This window comes from Cervus canadensis, chromosome 5 (genome assembly GCF_019320065.1).
Source record: "Cervus canadensis isolate Bull #8, Minnesota chromosome 5, ASM1932006v1, whole genome shotgun sequence".
In the NCBI taxonomy this organism is placed as follows: Eukaryota; Metazoa; Chordata; class Mammalia; order Artiodactyla; family Cervidae; genus Cervus; species Cervus canadensis.
This window is the reverse complement of record NC_057390.1, coordinates 100558657-100579545: the sequence shown is the minus strand read 5'-3', so window position 1 is coordinate 100579545 and position 20889 is coordinate 100558657. Positions and strand designations below refer to the sequence as shown.

Sequence of the window (20889 nt, the reverse complement as noted above, 5' to 3'; positions counted from 1 at the left end):
CGCACACCCGCTTGGGGGGGTGGTTGGCAGCACGGGGCGCGTCTTCTCGGGAAGCCAGGTGTTCCTGCACGCGTTGCAAGGACCCGCCCGCGGGCGCTCGGGTGTGGGTCACCGGCCTGCTGACCGCCACGAGGCTCCATCCCCGACCCTCCCCCGGACGACTGTGCTCAGAGGCGGACAGCCCCGTCATCACGCCTCCAGCGCCTGCCCCGCGCCTGCCCCCGGCCGGGTTCCTGGGAGCCCGTGCTCCCCACTCCACTCTTTGGATGGGGACCCAAGCCACCCCCACCTCCGGGCCCCGGTGTCCAGCACCGCGCTTGGCACTGAGCAGATTTCACTCACTCGCTTGTTGATTTGGTCATCCACTCTGAGCCGTGAAATAGACAATTGCACGAATGAATGAATGCCTGAGAGACAAAGTCGGACTGGGTTTTTCCTGCTGCCTTGTCTCTCTGGACAAATCTGGGCCCCAGCTGCCCTTCAGGGATACGAGGAGTTTGGACCGATGGGTCTGTGTTCTGAGACTGAGGCCAAAACACAGAAGGAAAAACGAAATCAGGGTGTCCTGGTCGATGTCAGACTGCATGCAGGCAGGCGGCTCCGTCTCTGTGTGCCTCAGTCCCCCCGCGCCCCCTGCAAAGCTGGGCCCATCACGGCCCCTCCTCCCGGGCCTGAGAGGACTGGCAGGGTGGTGGCAGGACGGGCGTGGCCATCCGCCCTGGCGCTGGATGTTGGGGCTGTTGCCAGGAGCGACCTGAGGGTCAGGCCAGGTGCTCGCATCAGGCAGGCCCACAGACGTCCTTTCCGGCACCCACGGCCGCCCCGGCCCCAGGCCGCCCTTCCCCGGAGCGCTCTGCTCCCTGGCAGCTCTTTAAATATTTACACCTGCCTGATGCAACGCTGGGCTCCAATGGCCTGGTCTGGCACCCAGACCACGGTGAAGGCTTTCAGAGCTTCATTTTAATATTTTGTTGGAAGAAAATTGACCCAGAGAGCAAGCTGAAGCTTTTAAAGCATTAAAATGCCAAGAGGAGCTTGGACAGGCCCAGCATGAACTTCACTTAAGGGGAAAAGATGCTGGTTTTCGGAGCCTTCTGACCTGGGCGTGGTCCCCCAGCCGGCCGAGGTCGGGGAGCTGAGGGCACCAGGGCTGGGCTCCTTTTCGGGCAAGTGCAGGACAGCCTGTGCCCTCAGGGATGGACGGTCGGCCAGATGAATCCCAGAACTGGGGGGGAGGGAGCCCGGGTCTGCACGCGGCTGTTGGTGACCAGGGCTCTCTGCCCTTGTTCTCACTGGGGTCTGGGCAGAGGAGGGGAGGGCGGAGGTTCCGGGAGATGGGGCGCTTCCTCAGGAGTGGGCTTGGCTCTGAGAAAGGCTCCAGCCCAGTCTGTCTTCTCGGGGGACGCCGGGTGGGGATGTGGACCGCTGCCCGCTCAGGGTCAGGACAGAGACCACGCCCCGCCCCGCGGTTCACTGGGACCCACCCGAGGACAGATGATGCATCCTCCCCTGCAGCTGGGTTCTCATACCTGGACGCTTGGTGGTGGTGGGGGGGGGTCGATGTCCACCCTGCTGACTCGCTGCAGCGTGATGGGACACGGATCAGCTAAGGCTGAAGGTCAGGCAGACCTGGGGCAGCTTCCTCTCACCAGCCCCGGGACGCCAAGCCTGCTCATTTCATGGTCACGTGGCGACTGAGACCCAACGAGAAAACGTGTGTGAAACAGCCCAGGGCCAACACGAGGAAAGTGACAGGAAATAGGATGAGCACGCACCCAGGAGACAGCACGGCTGACCGCGGTGGCCGTTCCACCCCCTGCTGCCCGGCCGGCCTTGAGCCACAGCAAGGAGCCAGGCCGCTCACAGCCACCAGCTGACGTTCATCACCAGCAAAGACACGCCTGCTGGTCTGGGATTGTTTAAGTAGGCTCTGGGTCAAGGTGGACCTCTGCTTAGCAAATAATTTTTCAAGACATTGCAAAGTCTGTGAGCACAGGTTTACCGAGACAATAGCAAAGATAGCTTAGGAAGCAGAGCAGCCTGAGAGGCACTTAAGAATATATCAGACACTCTTAACAGCAACTGCAAATATCATGTAACATCACTCACATGCGGAGTCTAACGTAGGACCCAAGTGAACTTATCTGCAAAGCAGAAACAGATGCGCGGATGCAACGGAGAGACTTGTGGTTGCCCAGGGGCAGGGCTTGGGGAGTCTGGATGGGAGGTCGAGGCCAGCAGATGCGAACTATTATCTGTAGGATGGATAGAAAACAGGGTCCCGCTGAAATGGCAACCCGCCCCAGTACCCTTGGCTGGACAGTCCCGTGGACAGAGGAGCCTGGTAGGCTACAGTCCTTGGGGTCGCAAAGAGTCGGACACGACTGAGCGACTTCACTTTCTTTCTTTCTTTCACTGTGTAGCACAGGGAACTATATTCAATGTCCTGTGATTAAACCATGATGGAAAAGAACACGAAAAAGAATATATATGTATACATATAACTGAATCACTTTTCTGTGCAGCAGAAATGAACACAACCCTGTACACCCACTGTTGTTATTCAGTCGCTCAGTCGTGTCCGGCTCTTTGCGACCCCAGGGACTGCAGCACGCCAGGCCTCCCTGTCCCTCACTATCTCCCGGAGTTTGCCCAAGTTCATGTCTATAACTCAATTTAAAAAAGGATGGAGTTTAGAAAATGACCCAGAAAGATGTCCACTGAACTGTAAATCACTTGAGTGCTAATTTCAATAGAGTTCTGATCTGCTCATTAAGGAAGTTCTAGAAATGCATAGATTCCTCTGTGACTCGTAAACGATTGCTCGTCAGATGACGTGAGGCTAGCCCAGTTTCTGAAACCAGATGTCCTCTGATCGCAGAGTTTCTGTGATCGTCCTTCCTCCTGAGCCTGGACGCTGCAGAGTGCCCCCCAGGCCCTGTCGCCCTGAGCCAGAGGTCCTGACCAGCTGGCAGCCCAGGGACCACACGCAGCAGCGGTCCGCCCAGGGACCCGCCAGCCCTGCGAGTGTGCCTCGCTGCCCAAGTTCCGTGCTAGCTGAGCCTCTGCTTCTGCCTGTTATTAGTGAGATGGCTGGTTGGGCCTGTAAGTGGATTGTACAGCTAACTAATGTGTCTGTAGCTCGGAATTATTTATTGCCCGTGATTGCTCTGCCTGGGTTTCCAATACATAATTCATATTTGGAAGGTTTTTTCCTTCTGAGCTCAGAGCCAGGAGGAACAAGCGAGCCTGGAGTGAAGGCCATGAGCTGATACTGCAGGAAGCGGGGACAGGCACAGACTGGCCCCAGGTGCCTCCTGGGGGCCGAGCGCTCCGGGCCCCGGGCTCGGTGCCTTGGAAGGTGAACTCTGGGCCCATGGGTGTTCCTGCTCGCCTCGTCCTCCTAAAACTTCAGCTGCTTCAGGCTGGATCCTAAAGGAGACAATCCCTGAATATTCCCTGGAAGGACTGATGCTGAAGCTCCAATACTTTGGCCACCTGATGTGAAGGGCTGACTCACTAGAAAAGACCCTGATGCTGGGAAAAACTGAGGGCAGGAGGAGAAGGGGACGACAGAGGATGAGATGGTTGGATGACATCACCGACTCAATGGACATGGGTTTGAGTAAAGTCCAGGAGTTGGTGATGGATAGGGAGGCCTGGCGTGCTGCAGTCCATGGGGTTGCAAAGAGTCAGACATGACTGAGCGACAGAAGAACTCCAAGCTGGTCCCTGCATGAGCAGACAAACCAGACCTGCCCTGTGTTGTGGTTCTCAGCAGGTGAAAAGGACAGTCCTAGAGTAGGAGAAACCTCTCGGGGAGAGGTTGGGGCAGGACCCGTGGCCCCTGGGCCCGCTCTGCCCCGGGGGCTCTGCCTGAGGCTGCTCTGTGGCAGAGGGACAGGCCGTGTGCATCCTGGCAGGGGCCTGCGATCTGCAACTGCGAAGTGATCACGTTGGGAGAAAATGCCTGAAGAGCAAATAGGATGAGAAAGGAGGCTTTGTACAAAATTGCTACCTGCGATCAAGCAGAATCCGCGTGGAGTTTTTTGCAGAGTGGGCGGCGGGAGGCTTTCCTGCCGTGATGAAAGTGCTGGGGCCCGTGGCCGCCTCGGGTCTGGGCTTAGACCCCGCGCTGTCCTCCACCTTCATGCCTCAGAAACTGCAGCCCTGGGTGGACCGTGGCTGCCACAATAGCTCAGCGAGGATGTGAGCAGTGATATTGGGGATGAAAAGCAGGCAACTCGAGGCTGTAGGACCGGGGAGAGCGGGACCAGAGTGCACGGAATACTAAAGCGCCCGGAGCTCAGGGCCAGACTCAGGCGCGTGGGGGGGCCGCCTCAGATCCCATCAAGACGTCTTAATCCCACTCGCTTCTCCCGGGAGGCTGCTCGAGCCGGCAGGGGGCAGGCTGGCAGGACACAGGAGCAATGCTTTCAGTGAGGCTGCTTGGTGCGTGGATGTGTGTGCTTTGCACGTGTGCACGTGGGCCTGTGTGCGTGTGTGCGGTGTGTTCATATGTGTGTGGTGTATTTGCATGTGTATGCCTGTGTGCACGTGTGTGTAGGAGCCCTGTGTGTGGCGTCTCACGGCGGACGGGGCAGTGGTTAACATAACAGAAGACGTCCATGAATTTCCGGGGCGTGTCTTAGGGCTCAGTCCCATGGGAACCCCGAGAGGGCACCTTTAGAAGGTCAGCCTGGGCCGCAGGCTCCTCCTCTGAGGCTGCAGGGGTCAGGGCCCCGAGTGGGCCGTGCTCTGGGGAAATCTCTATTTCTGGGGCGCGGCAGTTGGGCTCCTCAGGGAACAGGAGCGGATGGAAACCTGCTGTTCCCACGACGTCGTCTGAGGACGCTGGACTGACAGGACCCCCAGGGGATCTGAGACAGGACGAGGGTCCCCTTCAGTGCCCGGCAGGCGTGGGCTCCAGTGCTGAGACGTTTTCCCCGGGGAAGGCTGGTCTGGGGGGTGCGGCCCCACCCACCAGCCAGTCAGGGCGCGAATCCCCATCTGACCGCTCAGCCCTGACTCTGACCGGCTTTGGAAAACTCCGGAGGGGAAACTGGAGGCATGTGGGCCATGGTCGGGCCACGCAGAAGGGACATCCGTGGCACTGGAAACCCCCTTGGAACTGGTGTGCTGTCACCCAAAGTCAAATTCGTTTCTCTTGACTTAGACCGGAGCGCTGATTACGCCAGCGTCTCCTTGCACGGTTATCATCGCTGGTGCTCCGAGGGTGCCGCGCCAACTGTGTCTAATGAGCCATCACCGCGTCCCGGAGGACTGGGTTGTGGGGGGGGGCGTCTCACCGCGAGGCAGCGTCTGGGCCTTGGGGGGGCGGAGGGAGGGAGGGACCGGCCGCTCCTGAGGCCAGGAAGCAGAGCCCCACCTGCAGGGACCACCTGAATAATTCACGGGCTGCCGCCACAGGCGGGCACGGCTCCTGGAGCCTGTGGGGGCGTCAGTGGTCTTGGCGGCCCCAGGCTTGGACCCCTCGGGCGGCCCTTTTGTCTCCTCTGTGCAGCTCTGAACAGCTGACCGCTCTGTTATGAAAGCCGTTTTGCAGAGTCGGGGGCCCTCCGCATGCCAGGCACGGGGCTGAGCTGGAGAGCTGAAATGCGGAGGGAAAAGTCAGGGCCTGTGTTCAAGGGTGGCAGAAGCCAGAGGGGCAGGGGAACAGGAGCTGGGCCCAGACGGGGTCTGGGTGTCTGGTCACCCTCACCCCCCGGGGGTGGCTTGTGTGACCTTGGCTGCCATGTCCATCAGGTGGGTCTGGAGGCTCCTATGGCCGCCGGGGGTCGGGGTGGGTGGGGAGGGGACGGGGCAGTGAGCAGGGCCGCCCAGAGGCATTGTGGACCCTGCAGCTTCCAAGGTCACGGTCGCCTCGGGAGGGAAGCCTCGCCCAGGCATGCCTGCCCTGGCTGGGAGCAGGCTGGGTTTCCGAGGAGCCCTGCAGACCATTTCCTCCCTGGTCAGTGGGAGCATGCGGATTTCGTCCAGTCTGAGGGGTGGATCCCTCCAGGGTGGTTCATACAACAAGGATTTCTTACGCTGGACTGTGTGTAGGGCGCTGTGCCGGGGTGGGGGCCGGGCAGGGCGCTGAGCTCCTCACGTTCCGAAACTGACCGGAGGCCGCGCACCGCGGTTCACAGTGGACGGGGCGCCGGCGCCTGAGTGGAGGGTGGAGCCAGCTTCTGGGAGGAAGAGAGATTGCAATCTGGAGAGGCTTCCCGGAGAAGGTGACCCGGATGGCAGAAGACACGGGGAGAGGATTAAAGGGGCAGGAGGGTCCTGCGGAGGGAGAGGAGACCCGAGCCTCCCCACGAGGTGACGGGAACCCACGGGCCGTGACTGGTTCCTGCTCCCACTCACAGCCAGATCCCCGCTCTGCCTGGACGCCGCCTGGCGTGGAAGCTCTTCCCCGGCCTGTGCTGAAGGCCCAGCCTCACCAGGAAACAAGGCCTGCTCCCCGGCACCCAGGAACTGCTGCCTCCCCCGGCAGCCCTCCTGTGGATCACGGGAGTGGGAGGTGGGCGCGCTTGTGCACGCAGGCATGTCTGTGCTCAGGTGCTTCCTCCTGGTCCCAGGCCACACGTGGGTGCTGGGGCCGGGGCGTGTCTGTGCTCAGGTGCTTCCCGTCCCTGGACACCGGGGCCAGAGGGGGACGGGGGAAGCTCTCTGATGTTGGAAGAGTGTCCTCAAGAGGGACAGCTGCCTCTCCCTGCAGGTGAGAAGCTGAAGCCCCAGGGAGAAACCCCCCTCCAGCCTCCGTCCAAGTCCCGGTGAGGCCCATCTGCCGGAACTCACGTCAGAGCCGGCCTGTAATTGGTGGGTGAGACCCAGTCATTTAATAATTTAACATGTTTGTGAGTGTTTGAGAGCCGGAAAGGAAGCAGCTGCTTTCAGAACCCGGTCCTCCCAGGCTCCCAGGGGACGTGATGGGCTGGCTGGCCTCAGCAGCGTGTAATCAGATGGGAGCTTCCCTGAGCACCAAGGGCAGAGGCGGGCCCTGGGGACTTAAAGCTGTTTAATGTTTCATCATCTTCTGTCAGTGTCTCTGAAAGCGTTGGTCCTCACCTGGTGTGTGTCAGCCTCATGGGCCCGGGGGCTGGGCGCAGACGTCTGCTTAAACAGAACCTGGGTGTGTCTGGGGGGTGCTTTGTGAGGTTATCACTTGAACCCGTGACTGAATAGAGCAGGGGGCCCTCCCCGCTGTGGGTGGGTCTCGTTCAGTGAATTGACAGCCTGAATAGAACTGGAAGGACGAACCTCCCCGGATGCAGGGGGAGTTTCCACCTGCCTGACCGCCGGACTTGTGGCCGCTCTGTCCCTGTCCCTGGCTCCAGCTGAGACCCCAGCCCTTTCTGGGCTCAGCGAGCTGATAACCGGAGCGGCACCGCCACCTGTCCGGGTCCCAGCTCAGCACGCCGGCTGCCGTCTTGGCACTTGTCAGCTCACATAACCACGAGTGTGAGCAGTTCCGCATAGTAAACCTCTTTCTGCACATGTGTACACACACCCCTGGCACTGTTTCTCTGGAGATGCCGACTCAGACACATGTAAACACTCTTCTCACACCAGGTGGTCAGCGGCGAGCTGTTCAGCAACACCCCGCCGGCCAGCTCCCACATGCTGGCCTGTGGGGCCCCGTGGGGCTGGGGACCCGGCAGAGAACAGTCAGACGTGTCCCTGCTGGGTTGCAGGCAGCCCTGCTGGAGGTGGCCACGGGCAGGTCGTGGGCAGGAGAGGTCTCCAGGGGGAGACTGGGGCTGTGTGGGGGCGGGGCAGGGGTGGAGGGGGGCCAGTGGATGTTCGGGTCCAGGCAGGGACGCTGGCCCGAGTGTGGACGGCGCGGGAATGGGCTGCAGCCGCTGGGCAGGGCTGAGTGTCCCCAGGAGGGGCGGTCCAGTGCTGTGATGGCAGGCTTCTGAGGGTGACCGTGGACCTGCGTCGTCGTGGCTGCAGGGCAGAAGGGCTTGGCTGAGAGCTGACAGCCACAAGCTGTCCCTTCTCTGATCGCGGGCTGTGGGTCAGTTGGGTTCCCCCGATCAGACCTTGTGAAGACCCCACTGGGCCTGCCAGACACCAGCTGATCAAAGGTGGATCAGACAGCCCCTCCGCTCGCCGAGGCCAGATGGTCGGGCCCAGGAACAAAGGGCCGGCTCTGCCAGGCCCAGGCCCGGCAGCAGAAGGCATCATTCAGTGTCCCCGGGGCCCGCCAGCATTTCCTGGACTTCAAAATGGCTGTGGGAGGGCAGGCCTTCTCAGCTTTCCACTGAAACCAGCCTCAGGGCTGAGAGAGCCTTTGGTCTCGTGGAGGCCAGAGCTGGCCCTGGGGAGGGGGGTTTCAGGAAGGAGTGTGTGTGGAGACAGGCGTGTGTGCCCTGAGCACACAGACGTGTACATGCACACGTGCGGGCACGCATGCATGTTTCAGCGAGGACCCCTAGACGGGCCTGCATCCGCGCCCAGAAGTGTGTGCGCACACGTGAATGTGCGTGGTCACGTGTGTGCGTGTGCTGCCTGCGTGTGTGGTCGAGCGTCCCGGGAGTGGCTGCATCGGCTGTGACCCTCACTTCACGAGAGAGTGGCCCCCAGGGCCCCTGTGCAGGCCGGTCCTGCCCCGACAGCCCGGGATCCTCTGGCCGAGGCCGGGGGCCGTGCCCTGGATCTTCGGCTCGGCGTGCTGAGCCGATTACAGCGCCGCCGTTTGCTCTGTGTCAGAACTGGCTGGTTTCCTGGAAAAGAGGCCTGTCTGAGGAGGGGGTGGGGCCGGCCTGTCGGGGGGAGGGCGCTTCACACACTTCCCGGGAGAGCTGGCCGCGCCCCCCAAGGCACTGGTTAGTCATCTGAGAATCGCCGGTCTCCGCGGGGGCCCTGGAGCTGGCCGAGGGCTGTGGCAGGGCCGGGGCCGCGGTGGTGTCCTTGCCTGGACTGTGTCCCGAGAGGCCTGGCACCTTTGTGGGGGGCCTCGGCTGTCCTGGACCGGGCTCCGGAGTCACTGATCCCGGTCACACGAGATGGGGGAAGGCCTGCGCCTCCCTGAGCCTCTGTCCCCGCGTCTGCAGAGTAGGGGTGACGACAGCCCCATGGAGATGAAGGGTGAATGCCCTCAGGACACAAGGGGTCCTGCCGTGGGGGTCAGGAGGTCTCCACAGTGACCTTTACCCCTTGTCTCTGATGTAGCGACTCCACGATGCCAGGCACTTTGCCCCTGGCAGGGTCCTATCGGGTCTCGGGCAGCAAGGACCACAGCGCTGAACGCCGGGATGCAGGCGGTGGGCACGGAGGCCGTGGGCAGCTTGTCTCCTGGAAGCTTGGCTTGTGGTGAGGCTACAGAGTGCGGTGTGGGTCACTGTGGTGTGCTGAGTGGGTCAGACCCATCCAGAGGACACGGGGGACTCCGTCCAGTGTCACAGAACTTCCTTCAGCTGAGTCCACTCCTGACGTGCCCACCGAGCACCTGTCTGCCACTTTGACCCTCTTGATGCCGGCGGGTCATTGCTTCCTGGAGGCAGCCTGCTCAACCCTTCTCCCACGGAGGAAAGGCGGGGAGGGCAGAGTGAACGGCTTCCCAGGTGGCCCGCCTGCCAAGGCAGGAGACCTAAGAGACATGGGTTCAGCCGCTTGGTTGGGAAGATCTCATGGAGAAGGAAGTGGCAGCCCACTGCACTATTCCTGCCTGGGAAATGCCATGGACAGAGGAGCCTGGCGGGCTACAGTCTATGGGGTCGCGAAAGAGTCGAACACGACTGAGCAGCTTAGCACACACACACGTGGAGGGAACCACGGGGGCTCTGAGAGCTGAAATCCAACAAAAGACACTTCTGTCCCCCGCCCCCGCCCAGCCCCTGTTCGAGGCCCCCCCAGTCCCAGGTGGGAGCAACAGGCTTTTGTCCTGAGTTGGTGGGTGTGAACTCCACCCTAGGATGTGGTGGTGGGGGGGTGGGGGGACACGGCCCCAGGCGGGACTCAAGCACACGCAGGCTGAGCGAGCCAGCCCGGCCTCCGGGCTGTCTGTAGCGCTAAGGAGCGTCTGTGAGCGTCCTGCGTGTTAATTCCCAAACAGTCAGATCAGACGCCTGCCTGAAAGCTCGGTTTGATAAATTTCCAGGACGCCAGCCCCGCGCAGAGCAAAGGAGCGGTTGAAAGGAGGCAGAGAGACTGATCTGCTCGCGTCTGTTTTCACTGGGTCTGGGTTTGGGGACGGCCTCTGACGAGCTGTCACGCCTCTGTCCTTTCATTCTCCCCCCTTCCCTCAGCTCCGTCTGACTCTCCGGGAAGTTAATTCAGGACGCGTGAGCCCAGCAAAGATGTCCTTTGTATCCACGTCAACCCTGAACTCCGGGCCGGGACGCTGCCCGCCCTGGAGCCTGGACTCCGCTGGCCTGGTAGCTGGGAGGGACGGTGCCCACCGGGACCCGGGCCGGTGCTGGAGAGTCTGCACGGCGGCCGCGCCTGCGCCTCCACCCCCAGGACTCACTGGGGGCGGCCGGGAAGCCCTGGGGGTCCAGCCTCCGAGGGCCCCCAAGAAACCTGGTGCAATGGCAGCAGACTCGTCGGATCCTGAGCTCCTTACCTGGACTCGCGCCCCCCGGAGGGAGGGGACCGCCCGGCCCTCAGCCTCCTGGGCGCCCTGGGCTTCCTGCCGCCCGCCCACCACAGCCCGAGCGCCCTGCGTCCAGGACTCCCTGAAATCAAACAAGCCAGCAATTTCTCCGCGGCCCCGTGCCCTGATCCACCCTGGTTAATATTCCTCCCGTTCTGCCAAGTCTGTGTCAAAAAAGGAGAAACGAGACACAACAACAGAAGCTGGCCTGCCAGGCTAGCAGCCTCCTGGGAGGGTAGCTGGGGGTGGGCAGCCCTGGGCCAGCTTAGGGGGCGGTGGGCAGGGCGGGGCGCGGGAGGGGGCGGGGCGGGGCGCGGGAGGGGCGGGGCGCAGGATGGGCGGGGCGCGGGAGGGGGCGGGGCGGGGCGCGGGAGGGGCGGCCGTGGGGAGGGGGTCGCTAGGGCTCCGGGGTGCGGGGACTCAGGTCTGGGAGCCGCTGCTCCGCCTCCTGTGGGCCCATCCTAGCCTCGCCGTCGGTCTAAGGAGGGACGGGGGAGGGGACGGGGGGAACGAGCAGGAGGGAAGGAGGGGAACCCAGCCCCCCCGCCTCTGTGGAGGACCTCCGGGGTCTAGGCGCCCGTGTCCACACCTGTCGGTGCCCACCCCCCAGGCCAGCGTGGCGGGCCCCCGGAGCCTCAGCCTCGCCATCTGTCACTCCGAGTCTCCGTGGGACGCCCGCCCCTGCAGCGCCCGCGTCTCCAGATGGCCAGGCGATTCGCTCGTGAAGGCAGACCCTTCCCGGGGGCACACTGCAGCCTGTCTGGGCTGTCACTGCAGCTCGCGGTCACCTCACCCGAGGCGTGTTTGTTTATCTGCTTCTTTATTTACCCGGCAAGATGGGCAGGCCGCCGGGAGCGTCTGGACTCCTCCTCCCGGCCGCGGGCACAGAACTGCCAGGACAGACGCTCAGCCCGGCGTCTGCAGACCCTGCCGGGTTCCCAGGACAGCCCCCATCGCCCCCATCCCGGTCCTCAGTTTCCCTGATGAAAGTCGAGGGGCTGCGGCTGACGGATCCCGGCTCTGACAGTTCCCAGCCCTGCAGGGATCCCAAGTGTGAGCCTGTGGGCCCAGTGTGTGCGCGCGTGAGTCACGTCCGATTGACAACCCTCAGTCCTGTCCGACTCTTTGAGACCCCATGGACTGTAGCCCCCCAGGCTCCTCTGACCGCGGGATTTCCCAGGAAAGAATATTGGAGTGGGTTGTCATTTCCTGCTCTAGGGGATTTTCCCAACCCAGAGACTGAACCCAGTCTCCTGCGTTGCAGGAAGGTTCTTTACCGCTAGGGTGGGCCCAGTAGTGGCCCCCAAATGCGTGTCCACCCAGAACCTCAGAATGTGACCTCATTTGGTGAGGAGGTCTTTGCAGATGTAATACTCTATTAAGGACCTGGAGATGAGTCGTGAGCACCCTGGGTTTAGGGTGGGCCCTCCATCCAGCAGTTGGGGTGCTCACAGGAGAGGTGGGACTCACAGGACACAGAGAAGTGAGTCACATGAGGATGAGCAGAGACCGGGGGGACATGGCCACAAGCTAGGGCTGCCTGGGGCCACCGGGAGCTGGAGGAGGCGGGAAGGACCCTCCTCGGAGCCTCTGGAGGGAGCGTGGCCCTGGATCTTAGATTTCTCATTTCAGTCCCACCAGGGGAGCGGGACCCCTTCGTGGGCATTGCTGGTGAGCAGGGGCAGTGGGCACCTTGCCTGCTCCTCCGGGGATCAGGTTCCCTCTGAAGCTCCGGGTGAACCTCCATCACCGTCTTGCCACCCGGGGACCACAGAGCCTGGTGTGATGGCCCGGGCCTGGGTGTGGTGCCAGCCCCGCGGGTCTCAGGCAGACAGAGCAGAGCAGGGTCCAGATCACCGGCAGAAGCGCAGAGAGCCTGGAATCAAGGAGAAGACAGGTTTCGAAAAGCTAATGAGTCTCTGAAACCAGAAGGTCTCCCTTAAGTTCTAGCCTATGAGAAGTGACGTATGAGAAGTGAGAGTTGGACCATGAAGAAGGCTGAGTGCCAAAGAATTGATGCTTTTGAACTGTGGTGCTGGAGAAAACTGTTGAAAGTCCCTTGGACTGGAAGGAGATCAACCAGTCCATCCTAAAGGAAATCTACCCTGAATATGCACCGGAAGGACTGATGCTGAAGCTGAAACTCCAGTACTTTGGCCGCCTGAATGGAAGAACTAACTCATTGGAAAAAAACCTGATGCTGGGAAAGAGTGAAGGCAGGAGGAGAAGGGGACGACAGAGGATGAGATGGTTGGATGGCATCACTGACTCAATGGACATGAGTTTGAGCAAGCTCTGGGAGTTGGTGATGGACAGGGAGGCCTGGCGTGCTGCAGTCCATGAGGTCATAGAGTCGGACACGACTGAGCGACTGAACAGCAACAAGAAAAATGAGAAGTGATGGGGCCCTTGGGCTGGATTCTAGGCGCCTCCCCGGCCCTGGAGGGGAGAAGCCCCATCACCAAAAAGGAAACCCCTCATTGCTGGGCTTTGGCAAGTCCTGGCAGGTCTGCAGGGAACATGCAGCTGCCCGGACATGCGGGGTCCCAGCCTCCTGGACACAGAGCTTTAGTCCACTGGAGCCGAAGCCGCGCGTGACCCGGGGCAGCAGGACAGGTCACCTGGCGTGGGGTCAGTCCCAGAGCACTGGGGGGACTGACTCCCAGGGGGGCCCAGGCATGTTCCCCAGAGAGCTGGTGTGGGGTTAGCACTGGGTACACGGCGGGGGGACCTACAAGAGGCGGGCCGTGGATGCTCAATCTGGAGTGTGGCTGCAGTAGGTCACCTGGAAGGACCTACTGCCTTGGGAGGGAGCCTGTACCAGTCAGGAGAGGCTGGGGGCTGCTGGGCTGGCCCGGGCCGTCCTCTCAGGGGATGGGCTGAGATGCTGACCGTGAGCCATGTGCTGGGGTCCCTGCAAAGCCCCGGGGTCATCCCCCAGGAGACTGACATACGTGCGTGTGGACTGTGCCCCCGACAACGGCTAAAGCGCCATCCCTGTCGCTGGAGGCCCCCTGGGTGCCCTCTCAGCCCTTCCGCACCCCAGGGAGCTCCCCCAGAGAGAAAGGAAGCTCGGAGAGCGGAGGAGGTGGCTCAGCTCCCCACACTCACCAACAGCTGCCCGCCGCGGACGCCAGAGGGACAGGAAGGGGCTGGCAGGACAGCAGGGATGGCGGGAGGCCGGGAGGACGAGGCGAGAGGGCATGGGGCACGGGGTCACAGGGGGCACGGGGTCACAGGGGTCACAGGGGCGACAGGGAGGGAGCCCCGGGTCCACACGGAGCTGGCAGCAGTGAACGCCGGGGGGAGGGAGGGAAGGAAGGAGCGGATGGGGGGGAGTGTGAGCAGTGAGGGGCAGGAGGCAGGCAGGGTGGGGGGGAGCGGCCTTGGGGAAGGAAGAGTCCCTGCAGACCCAGGAACGTGGCTGAGCTGCCGCTCTCCAGGCCGGTGGACTCGGAGGCATACCCGGAAAGTGGAGATGAACAAAGGCCGCTAGGAAGCGGGACCGGGGTTCGTGGGGCCAGAGCCGACCTGTGGGAGCGCAACCTGGGGGCTCCCTGATGCACGAGAGGAGGGTGAATGGGAGGCCGAGGACCCTGGCACAGGGGGAGGGAGGGCCCACCCGGACGCTGACCAGACGTCAGGGCCGAGAGGCAAGCGAGCTCGGCTGCCCACCTTTGGGGGGTTTCCAAGGCACCCCGAGGACATGCGACCGCAACCTTCTTGTTGCAGCGCCAGGCTCCTCTGGTGAAGACCCTGCAGTGTGGAGGCATCCGCCTCCCTCCTGGCCTCCCCTGCGCTCCCCCGACGGGCACACGCCACCCCCGCCGGGCAGCCCCTGCTAGGCACGCATCCCTGAGATGGCTCCTGGCGGGTGTGTGTGCAGGGGGACGGCAGGGGCCCGCCAGCCCCTCCGGCTGCAGGAGGAGTGGGTGGACAGGCAGGCCTGGCACGAAGGCTCGCGGCCCTGTGTTGCTCCTCCGGGCGGAGGTGCAGACGGCAGCGATTTTGCTTTCTGCAGAGAGTGACAGGCTATTTGCTTGGTGGGAAACAGAATGAAATTAGATTTGTCCTTGAGAGTCCTTCCCCACTGGGGATGATCTGTCTTCCGCTGGCTCAAACGTCAGGAGCAGGGGGGCCTCTGGGCACCCTGGTTGGGAAGACAGGGACATCCCTGTTCCCCAGCCCCTGGGGGGCTCTGGGTCTGGGGGCTGATTTGCTGTAACGAACACAGCGGGGTCTCCTGATTGCTCAGGGAATCGCAACCTGCAGTTTTCCTGTTTGTGGGAAGAAGCACCTGGCCCGAGAGGGCTTCCCTCCCCCTTCTTCCCTCCTGGCCGGGGTGTGGGCTGTGCGACCTGGTGGCAGTCTTGGCTCGCCTTCACCGGGGCATCCAAACGTCTGGACGCAGAGGGCCACTCCAGAGACAGGAGCCCCCTTTGGACGGTGCTAAAAGGCAGAGTTGGCTCTGATTTGTCAGGCTTCCAAATAAACTAGTCCAGAATGGCACCACGCTGGAAGTGTTCACGAAGGCGGCCTTCCTGCTGGAGATGATGGGTGCCTCCCGTGTGCCAGGCGGTGGTTCCCGCTGCGAACTGACCCCCTGCAGTAGCAGGAGGGACGCGGAGTTCAGGCAGACGGTCCCTCGCCGCACGTTAGGAAAAGATGGGCCTGTCTGGAGCCCAGGCCCTTGAGCTCTGGCATCTCTGCCCCTTTGCACTGGTGGAGCTTTGGCAAGGATGGCCCTGGACGTCCTTGAGGCCCTGGAGCAAAGGGCAGAGCCCAGTAAACCCTGGGGAGGGAGAACCAAACAGGAGGCCCCGAGGCTTATTTACAATGGCGGTCAGAGACGTGGCCATGGGCGGGTTTCTTTCATGTGTCTTCCTCTGTCTCACGAACACACCGTCAGTTCTCCAAGCAGCCAAGCCTCCGCGGGGATCAAGCCTGGAAGCAGGATGGGGCAGCAGGGGGTGGCTTGCAGCAGAGGCTGGGTGGTCTGGGAGGATCGGGCAGGGGTCCAAGGCCCCCTGGGTCGGGGGTGGCTCAGCTGGAAGGCAGCTCTGGCAGCCTTTATATTTCGGTAGGTAGGTGGCCGCCCACTCTGTGTGCTATCACGGGGCTGGGGGCCTCTTCCAAACCCCAAAACCCCACCTCCACCGGCTCCCTGCTGCCTGCAGTCTCTCTGATCGGAGGACGGCTCTCAGCTCCTGACTTGGAAGAGAAGCTAGCCGGTCAGAGCCCACTCCGACGTCAGCCAGTCCGCCCACTGAGGAGCAGGTACACACAGGCTCTCAGGCTGAAGGGTGCTCAGGCTCCCCGGGAAGGCCCTGCAGAGGCCTGTCTGTGCCCTGGGCAGCCCTGGGTGCTCGGGGCAGATGCTTCTGAAGGGACACCAGGCCCTGCCCCGAGCCAGGCTCTCTGCTGAGTGCCGGGTATGCGGCAGGACGCCGGGAAAGCCAGGCAAGTCACAGGCCAGCACCACACGCCCTTGAATGGAAGGGTGTTCCTCCCGGAGGGAGAGGCTGGTGACACTGGCCGTCTTGCACATCAAATCATCATATATTGTGACAGTCAGAGACAGAGAGAGAGAGGAAGAGAAAAGTACCACGTGTCAAAAGGCACATGGCCGGGCACCTCGATTTTGTTTGGTTGATCAGAGAAGGGCGAACTAGCTGAGGTTTTGTGGGAGAATAGGAGTTCTCTAGGCAGTGAGTGGGAGGCCTCTATGCAGGGGGAAGAGAATATGAGGACACGTCAAAAAATCAGACCGATCCTCGAGTTCTTGAAGTCCAAGGTATAGTCATCCATCTTTGTGAACGTGTGTGCCTTTCCGTAGGCTAGAGTCCTGGGAAGGCATGTGTGCCAGCAGAGAGTCTGTTCATGGACACTTTTAGTTCACATCGCAAAACCACCCAGTAATTAGATCACACATTTACACAAAGTCACAAGTGTGCTCTGGCCCTGCTTCCTTCCCACACCAGAGCCTGGACTGGGCATCTTCAGTGTTCTAGATTTTTGTCAGTTTAGAGACAAGATAGCATCTCACTACTTACGTGTGAGTTCTGTGAGTGATGGTAATTGCATTTTCCCCTTTGAGTTGACTTTTTACAATCTTTGCTTATTTTTCTGTTGGGTTTGTCATAATTTTCTTATTTACTTGTAAGGGCTCTTCGTATTCTCTAAATAGCAATCCTTTATTTATTTCAGGGGTTGTAAATATTTTCTCGCAGGCTGTTACTTCTCTTTGGAATTTTTAAAATAGTGTCTTTGGTTGAACGGAAGCTATAAAAAGGTTTTAAGAGTAAAATATGCCAATCATCTTCTTCATGGGTTCCAGGTTTCATGTTTTACTTTACACATTTTCCTTCCCCAAAAATATGAAACTGTTCTTCTCTATTTTCTTCTGAAGTTTTTACAGCCTATTAAAATGTTGGCATCCTCCATTCTTCTGAATTTCTGTGGACGGTGTGAGGTAGGGACCCACTTTCCTTCCTGGAAGCAGCTAACGGTGCCAGCACCACTTGTTGAAAAGGTTGTCTTTCCCTCATTGTTTTCCTGCGTCTTTTTCTGAAATCAGTGACCGTACATGTGCTTGCGACTAAGCCTAGAGTTTCTATTCTGCCCCATTTCTCTGTATGTGTCTGTATCAGTGCCTCTTTGTCCTGATTATTATAATTTAATAATCGATTTTAAAGCTAGACCACTAAAGTCCTCTCTCTTTGATTTTTTTTAAATAAAAATTATTTTGACTGTTCCAGGACCTTTGCTTTTCCATGCAAAACTCCAGAAAGTACTTGTCAATTTTTGTGAAAAAACCTGTTGGGATTTGGATCTGGGTTGAGCTGAATCTATAGATCCATTTTGGGGAAAAAGGTAATAATGTTGACTTTTCCAATTCATAACTGTGGTCTCTCTCTCCATTATTTAGGATTTCTTTAAGCTCTCTCAGCAACATTTTTATCATTTTCAGTACACAGGTCTTGGACATATCATCTTAGATTTGTCTCCAAGTATTTACTTAATGCTTTCCCCCTTTGTATTTAAAAAGAAATGTTAATTTCTGATTGATTGCTGTTGGCATATAAAAATAAAATAGATTCTATTTCCTCCTGTCTTGTAAAATCAATTAGATCTGGTCGCTTTTTGTCTATCCCCTTGGACTTTCCACTTAGACAATCTCGTCCTCTGTGAACAGATACCACTTACTGTTTCCTTTCCGATCTGTGTGCGTTTTGTTGCTCGTTTCTGCCTTGCTGCTCTGACCGTGACCTTCTTTACAACGTGGAACAGAGGTGAGGACAGGGGACTCTCACTTCACTCCCGGTCTCAGGGCAAAAGCATTTAGTCTTCACCGTTCAGCATAGGTTTCAGCTGTACATTTCCCGTGGATGCCCTGTATCTGGTTAAGGGAGTTCTCCTCCATTTTCAGTTGGCTGAGGTTTTTAATCATGAGTGGATGCTCGATTTAGTCAAATGACTCTGACGTATGTATGTATGTATGTATCTGTCTACCTATGTCAATGTAGTCAATTGTATTGATTGGTTATCAGTGTAAAACCACCTCTGGGCTCCTGGATAAAACCCACCTGCTTATGGTGTGCTGTCCTTTTTATAGGCCGTGGGCTTCTCTTTGCTCCTACTTGTTGAAGATTTGCGTGACTATGTTTGTAAAACCAGCTGAGGTGCCATTTTCTTTTTTTCCTCTTGTCATGTCCTGGCCTGGCTTTGCAATCAGGGGGATGCTGGCTTTGGAGAATTAGCTGGGAAGTCTTCACTCCTCTTCTCCCTCCTGGACGAGTTAGTGTGGGGCTGGTGGTCCTTCTTCCTGAAAGCCTCCATAGAAATCAGCAGTGAAGCTATCGGGAGGTTGCTCACATCTGAGGTCACATCCCTCTGTGCTCTGGGTGGCCAGCATCAGGTGGGGTGGGCAGGTGGGCGTGTGTAGGCTCGCCTGCATTGACTCCCTTCTTTCTGGGGCCTCGTGTCTGGCCGCTATTGGGCCTTGTCTGAAAACCATTGCCTCGTGTACTTTTCCTGGTTGTTCTAGCGGCCTGAGGGGAGAGAAAGACAACTGAGACTTCTTTCAAAGTAAGTTTCTCCCTAATGGAGTTGGAGGCACGGGAGTCAATTCATTTGCCCAGTACATCGCCTCAGATAAAACCTTGGAGTTTCTATTTAAAACAGAGCAAATTCAAGATCATCACCGCGGAGACCTTACTCTCTGTGACTTGTCGCCCAGGAAGCTCTGAGGTACCAGCGAGGGATGCGTCTTCGCCTGGGGTGTGAGGCGCTGTGTGCCCCCGGCCCAGCGATGGAGCCAGCCCAGCCCCGCCCCTCGCCGGACCGCGGGGGCCCCGCACCTCCGCTCAGCCCGTCCCCCCGTCCGTCCCCCCTCCCTGGGCTGCGATGTCGCCCTTACCCCCCCATCCTGTGACTGACAGCGTGCCCCTGCGGGTGGAGGCTGGTGGCCCTTGACGGCACCAGGAGATGGGAGACACCCTGCTCTCCAGAACAGACAAGAAAGGGATCCGCTCACCCACTGTCCCTGACTCCTTTTGTGAGTCCAGCCTGGTGCTTCCTCCAGCCTCGGCCCCCACCCGCGCGGGGAGAGACAGAGCCTTCTGGGACGGGCGGCCGCTTCTCTGAAAGGCCAGGAGAGACCGAGCGGGGTCCGTGCCCCCAGGCGGCGGGCAGCTGACGCCCACCCTGACACTCGCACCAGTGGGACCGATGCCCTCCTGGCGGCCGTGAGCCAGCATGAGCCTCGCGTGTGCCTCCTGGCTGTGCCCCAGGGCCCGGGGTGGGCCTGGGTACCCCCAAGTGGCCTCTCCTCCCACCACCGCCCCCCTGCTGACAGCCAGGGCTTTGGGGCTCATGCAGGTTTTACTTTCTTCGTGGGAATCTTGTTTTCAGAAAGGGCTTGGTGGCCGTGGCATTTGGAACCCTTAGGCTTCAAGGGTGGTGGTGGTCTCTCCCCAGGGTGGGACACCCTTTCCCAGGATGGTCTCCCTGATGAAACTCTTACCCGTGGTCTGAGGGAGGAGGAGGGGAAAGAAGGTGGTGTGTCCGGGTGAGTGTGTGTGTGTATGTGGATGTGAGTGTGTACACATACGAGCGACTATGTGCGTGTGTGAGTAGGCATCCGTGAATGCTCTGAATGCATGTGTGGATGTGAGTGTGCGGAGCAGACATGGGGGGTGGGGGCACATGTATCGAGGCTGCGGTGAGGGAGGGCTGGGCGGGTGGTCGGTTGGGGGGGCTGCCGGGGGCCTGGCGAGCAGCGTGGAAGGTGGGTGTGTGTGGCCCGAGGCCAGGGTCAGCGGAAGGGAAAAGGCCACGGGGGACCAGCGGGTGGGCTCCAGAGGGGCCCCTGATCGTCCCTCCCAGGGTGAGATTCTCCGGGAAAGGCAGGTGAGATGCTAGATGGAGGCGCATGTGAGTGAGTGTGTGTGTGTGCATGTGAGCATGTGCGTGCATATGTGTGTGCACATGTGTGCGTGTATGTGTGTGCGCGTGTGTCCACATGTGTGGGCATATGTGTGCGTGTGTGCGTGTGTCTGTGTGAGGGGAGTGCGGGGAACTGGGGCAAAGTCAGGAGCAGGAGGGCTCATCCGGCAGCAAAGAAGCAGCCCCTCCCCGCCCTCCTCCAGCTGCTCCGACCCCGCCCGCCCTCAGCCCCTGCCCCGCGGGTGAGGTGAGGGCATGACCTCCTGCAGGCGGGCGGCCCCCATGGGGCATGTGGAGGCCTGCGGGGGCAGAGCAGGCACCCACCCCTGTCCATGCACAAAGGCACGCACGGGCAGCTTCGGGCCCAGGACCCTGAATGCGGGAGGGAGCGGGGCCCATTATGTGGCAGCTTATGCAGGAATAATGAGGGGAAAGAGGCTCTGATGGCAGAGCCCGTGTCTAATAAAGGGAAATTTATTCAGCGCTTTCCAGAGGAGCCCCAGTGCTTGTTGGTCTTAAAACAAAAGCACCACGTGCCAGCCTGTGGTTCGCCCCTGACTGACGCAGGGGGCTGGAGAGACCCAGCCTGGGGCGGAGGCGGGGGCGGCAGACCAGGGGGACGCAGCTGCTGTGGAGGCGCCTTCTGCAGGGTCCCCCCCCACACACTGCTGTTTCCTGCTTTCCGTCTTAGGTGGGTTGGCACACTCACCTCTCGATCGGTCTGGTCTCCGGCCCTGGTCCTCCAGCGCCTCTCCACGAAGCCATGGAATCACGCTTCCCGAGGCACGCCCATCCTGGTCGGCCCTCTGCTCCAGCACCCTCCGTGGCCCCCT

At 60.2% G+C, this 20889-nt stretch overlaps 1 protein-coding gene across 1 annotated transcript; it reads right to left on the bottom strand.

Annotated features, from left to right (window-relative positions):
• Positions 1-615: 615 nt before the first annotated feature.
• LOC122442541 (basic proline-rich protein-like) lies at positions 616-9502 on the bottom strand. The gene is made up of 13 exons (XM_043470393.1): positions 9457-9502; positions 9208-9333; positions 8805-9001; positions 8577-8686; positions 7579-7959; positions 7270-7378; positions 6450-6507; positions 6113-6194; positions 5390-5611; positions 4685-4880; positions 1530-1580; positions 1100-1299; positions 616-754 (listed from the first exon to the last, which is right to left on the bottom strand). The coding sequence occupies exons 1-13, from the start codon at positions 9500-9502 to the stop codon at positions 616-618; spliced, it is 1917 nt and encodes a 638-aa protein (XP_043326328.1).
• Positions 9503-20889: the final 11387 nt, after the last annotated feature.

What these genes read in the sequence shown, in the direction of transcription:
- LOC122442541 (XM_043470393.1), bottom strand. Translation starts at nt 9,502, where the DNA reads ATGACCCGCCGGCATCAAGAGGGTCAAAGTGGCAGACAGGTGCTCG. An exon ending in GGGGGCCACTCTCTCGTGAA is followed by an intron (nt 7,960 to 8,576) that starts GTGAGGGTCACA and finishes TCTGCCCTGCAG; the next exon opens with CCACGACGACGCAGGTCCAC. An exon ending in CTCCCCCTGCATCCGGGGAG is followed by an intron (nt 6,508 to 7,269) that starts GTTCGTCCTTCC and finishes CGTGATCCACAG; the next exon opens with GAGGGCTGCCGGGGGAGGCA.